At 34.1% G+C, this 5,414-nt stretch overlaps 1 protein-coding gene across 1 annotated transcript in view; it reads left to right on the top strand.

Annotated features, from left to right (window-relative positions):
• Positions 1-5,414, top strand: part of ROBO2 (roundabout, axon guidance receptor, homolog 2 (Drosophila)) — a 657,579-nt gene that overhangs the window by 68,280 nt on the left and 583,885 nt on the right. Inside the window, exon 2 of the mRNA XM_010844340.1 lies at positions 1,550-1,876. Within this exon, the coding sequence (XP_010842642.1) occupies positions 1,550-1,876 (327 nt within the window). The remainder of the gene's footprint in view (positions 1-1,549; positions 1,877-5,414) is intronic.

Genomic DNA, 5,414 nt, shown 5'->3' with positions numbered 1-5,414 from the left:
CACCTCCCAGAATATTGGAAATAAAAGCAAAAATAAACAAATGGGACCTAATTAAACTTAAAAGCTTCTGCACAACAAAGGAAACTCTTAGCAAGGTGAAAAGGCAGCCTTCAGAATGGGAGAAAATAATAGCCATATCTTCTTTATCCATTCCTCTGCTGACGGACATTTAGGTTGCTTCCGTGTCCTGGCTATTGTACATAGTGTTGGAATAAACATTGAGGTGCATGTATATTTCTAAATTAATGTTTAAACTCATTTAAATGTTTAAATGAATTTAAATTAAATTAGGCATGGGATTGCTGGGTCATATAGTAGTTCTGCTTTTAGTTTTGGAGGAGCTTTCATACTTCTCCATAGTGGCTGTAACAGTTTACATTCCCACCATCTGTGTAAGAGGTTTCCCTTTTCTCTACACCCACTTCAGCATTTATCATTTGTAGGTATTTTGATGATAGCCGTTGTGATTGATGTGAGGTGATATCTCATTGTAATCTTGATTTGCATTTCTCTAATAGTGATGTTGAGTAGCTTTTCATGTATTTATTGGCCGTCTGTATATCTTCTTTGGAAAAATGTCTGTGGAGGGTCTGCCCATTTTTCTGGAGAAGGAAGTGGCAACCTTCTCCAGTCTTCTTGCTTGGAAAATCCCATGGATGGAGGAGCCTGGCAGGCTACAGTCCATAGAGTCACAATTGTGTTTTGATGCTGAGCTACTTGAACTATTTGTATATTGTGGAGATTAATCCCTTGTCAGTTGCTTCATTTGTACATATTTTCTCCCATCCTGTGGGTTGTCTTTACAACCCAATTTAAATGCTACCTTTTTTTGGGGGGAAACCTCTTACTATGCTCTAGTTAAAGTTGAGATTACTTTTCCAGATCTTTTCCTATAATGCATTTCTTGGACTGCCATGCAACACTTCTTTCAGCATAGTGATTTAACTTGAGTTCCGCAGTCAGAGATACCTAGGGTCAAATCCTGGCTCTGCTGCTTACTTCTTCCACAGTTGTGGGAAATTTATGTCATTAAACTTCTTCCTCATCTCTTGAATGCAGTTAGTTACTGTTTGTATATAATGTTCCAGTCTTTTATTGTGTTAGTTCTGATAGCACAGTGCCAGCGTGATAAATGGTTTGTATGGGTGTATTCTAGGTACTTGCCCACTTGACTTTCTCCTTCAGTAAATAGTAAGCCCTTTGAGAACAGGAAATTAACCTAACTCATCTTGGAATCCTTTACATTTTACTGGTTCCAGAAGAAAATTTCATGCTGTCTTTACTTTTGTTTGAAATGACCCATGGAACATGTTAAACCTAACTCATTAGAATTGAAATAGTAATTTATTGCTATATTGTCTTGTTCCACAAGGAACTTGGGGGGACTTACGAGATGCATAAAGAACAAAAGACTGAAACATAAATAAAATGGTAGTAAGTGCATTTTGAATGATTGAATAGTTTAATTTCATCCATGTGAACCCAAGTGAAACAAAAGCTATAGATAAGGAAATATTAACGCTTGTCTTCATTTTGTCACATTTTGTAGGATCTCGTCTTCGCCAGGAAGACTTTCCCCCAAGGATCGTGGAGCACCCTTCCGATGTCATTGTCTCTAAGGGAGAGCCCACTACTTTGAACTGTAAGGCCGAGGGCCGGCCAACGCCCACCATCGAGTGGTACAAGGATGGTGAGCGGGTGGAGACTGACAAGGATGATCCCCGGTCCCATAGGATGCTTCTGCCCAGCGGATCCTTATTCTTCTTGCGCATTGTGCATGGGCGCAGAAGTAAACCGGATGAAGGAAGCTATGTGTGTGTTGCAAGGAACTATCTTGGTGAAGCAGTGAGTCGAAATGCATCTCTGGAAGTGGCATGTAAGTACACTTAATGAATCTCATAAATGGCATGCACTTTGACTTATTTTTAGTAAGCTTTGATTTATTCCCATGGGTGGTTAATACCTAAAGAATAGAAGTCAACACTTTGACTAATTTTTATTGTACCTTCTCCAGAGAAAGCTCATCAAAATAATATATAGCCAAGGTGTTGCAATAGAATTATTTATTGAGCTGGCCAGAAAGTTTGTTTGGATTTTTCCATTATAGCATACAGAATCCTGAACAAATTTTTGGCCATCCTAATATATTGAAAGAGTGTGGGTATTATATTATTACATTAAAGCAAGGTGGCAATGATGCTGATCATATTTTAAATTTGAATTTTTAATGAGAGATATAATCAAGTATTATGATTGGCAATGTTAAAGAGTTTATGTGTAAAATGGCATCAAATATAATGCATAAGTTCATTATTGTAACTATTTCTGTTCTGTTTATATGTATCTATTTTAATATATTTATACATATTATTTTTTATATCTAGTTTTTATTGGGCAGCTTTAAAATGAATATACTCTTTAGGTTATATTAACTCTTTTGCTTCCAGGGTAAATTCAGAGATCATTACCCAAGGCACGTAGGGGAAAATATACTAACAAAAGCAATTATATTTTTTTATTAAAAATGCACTAGAGAAGAGAAGTGATTTCTGTTTATAGTCAAAATGTTCATATATAGGAAGATCTTGCTCAGATTTTATAATCAGTAATAGCTAATGTTTTGTCCTGACTTTGACACTTAAGATGATATTTATTTATTAATCATGTAGCCCAAATAGCACTAGTAAATCAATATATCAAGACTTTGCATCTATTTGACAATTGACTCCATACCTTTATTTTTTGAATGGTTTTCAAGGACAGATTTCAAAATACATTAGATTTGTTTTCTGGTTTATACGTGAGGATTTGGTGTCACAATTTAAACAGCATCATATAATTTTGGTATTCTCTATTTTGAAGAAATATTTTATCAAGAATTATTTGTAAATAAGATGGCAGTAATTGAGTTTTAAAAAATTTTGTGCTTTTCAACTTCTTGCATGTACCAGTAGGTGTTCATAGATAAGATAACTGAAGTATTTCAGAATGCATGAGTCTTTTTTTTTTTTCACATAGCTGGAATGGGAGTCCTGGATATAATATTTCATGGGCTCATGTCTACAATTAACTGATAGTATACTCACAGGCTGTATGGTATCACATGATTATAAAACTTGTATACATATGTATTGAAATACTCAACAATATATCATTATCTTTATATATGAAAGCATCTTTTAGTAAAAAAATTGTAAAATTTCTTAGTTGTCTCAATGAAAGTTTTTGCTCTTAAGCATCCAGTATTTAGATTTATGGTTTGTACTAGGAAATCTGGAACCCGCTCCATGCTTGAAATGTGTTACGTCCAATAGGAAAACACTACACGAATTCTAAAACCCTAATTTATTCTGTGAAGCACTTGTACTTTGAGATATAAGCATTAGAACTTTTGCTAGCAATGCCATTTTGTACCAGATCAGGTTAGATCCCTGGATCGGTGGGATCCTCAGGAGAAGGTAATGGCAACTCACTCCAGTATTCTTGCCTGTGAAATCCCCTGGCGGGTTATAGACCATTGCAAAAGAGTCAGAAATGACTTAGCTAATAAAACAACAACAATAAGCTAAGTAATTTCATTTTTATAACTTTCTTTTAAAAGCAGTTAGTTTAAAATGCAGTTTAGTGAGATATATACCCAAAACCTCAAGAAAGCAAATGTTCCGAACTGCCTATTTTTGTTTTGAATTATCTTATTTCTGGAACATTTCAAACATATCAAAATATTTCAGTGTCAATTCTATTGACATTTCCCCCCACAGGCTCCCTTTATAGTAAATGTAACAGGCAAACATATCAAAATATTTCAGTCTCAATTCTATTGACTTTTCCCCCCACAGGCTCCCTTTATAGTAAATGTAACAGGCATTATTTTTTTCCTTTTATAAATAGAATGAAACCCCTTATGGCTGGGTGACCAAGACTCAGACCATAGGTTAATGGGGATTCAGGGTCGGGGCATGTTTGGTCTAATTTTCAGTTTTAGAGAATTATGCCATATTTGGAAAAACAATCAAATGAAATCCGGCTCATTTTATATAAAAAAATAAAGAAGTTTTAATTAAAAGTTTTATTTTATCTACTCAATAGCAAATAATGCTTTTTACTTTTTTAATTGAAGTATAGTTGATGTGCAATATTATAGGCATTTCAGGTGTACAATATAGTGATTTACAATTTTTAAAGGTTAAATTTCACTTATAGAAGTTATAAAATATGGGCTGTAATCCCTATGTTGTAATATATATCCTGTTAGCTTATTTATTTTAAGCAAATAACTCTATTTTTAATCCTTAACTTTCTTCTTAATATTAAATTTTATATAAATCAACCAGTCACTTTTTTGTTGGACAGCTATAAACTTATTTTGTTTTCTGAGCCTTATCTCTCTTAAAATTGCTTCTAACACACATGCACCTTGCACTTTTATTTAACTGAAAGGATTTCTCTCTTTCCTAGTTGTGTCATTAATAATGAATCAAACTGTTTGAGAAGGAAAATTTGAAACCATGAATTTTTTTTTTTTTTCATGTAATGTGTAAGTAGCATTTTTCTTTATTTTTTAAATCAGTAAGCTTTGAGGAATGCTAAAAAATGCTTCTGACTTAGGAGAACAAGACGGATTCTAAATTGGATTCAGCTAGTGAATAAAATTCTTTCTTCTAATGCCCTGTCAACAGTTCATGCCATTTGAGCCAACATGAGATCAAATAATATCCATTTATATGCTGCTCATCCTTTTCACATTAGCTCATCAGTATTCTTCCTTTCCTTGTGTGTTTCATAAAATGTGTTAATATGGAAATCTAGGTCAAAGCATTGTGATTTGTCAGTACTATTGATAACCAAGGTATATTTTTATAAACTGATAGGAGCCACCATGGGTCATATAAATGTCTGGCCTTCATATTTTAGGATACGGCATCATTGCCCAATTATGGCACATCTATGTATAAGTTGTTAAAGGAAAGAATGGAAGCCTGAAGACACTATGTATTTGGAGAACTGAAGGTAGCTTGATATGAGGTTGATGGGCAGCATGAGTCATGTGGTAAATCCTAAAATCTAGACTTTTTGCTACGTAAAAGGCGAATGTTAGAAAGAAAATTGAAGATTAGGTTAAAGTGATGAAGATTGAAATCAGAGTAGAGTTAGAAGCTATAAAATCATTCAGAGAAAAGTATACGGTAGATTTTAAATTGTACGAAACAGTGAGGATTCTAAGAAGGAAATAGTTTGAATCATACTTAGAAACTGTATCAGTTTGTGCTTGGTTTGGGAGATAAAGGTAATTCCCAGATGTTTTTGGTGGAGTGACTAGGTGTATTATGATACCTACCAGAGAAAGGGATGGCAGATATGGGAGAAATAGCTCTAGTGGGAATAGGAGAGTGGAGTCAGCGTAGTTGCATTGT

This window comes from Bison bison, unplaced genomic scaffold, assembly GCF_000754665.1.
Source record: "Bison bison bison isolate TAMUID 2011002044 unplaced genomic scaffold, Bison_UMD1.0 scf7180017864200, whole genome shotgun sequence".
Taxonomy (NCBI): Eukaryota; Metazoa; Chordata; class Mammalia; order Artiodactyla; family Bovidae; genus Bison; species Bison bison.
This window is presented reverse-complemented; position numbering and strand designations above follow the sequence as displayed.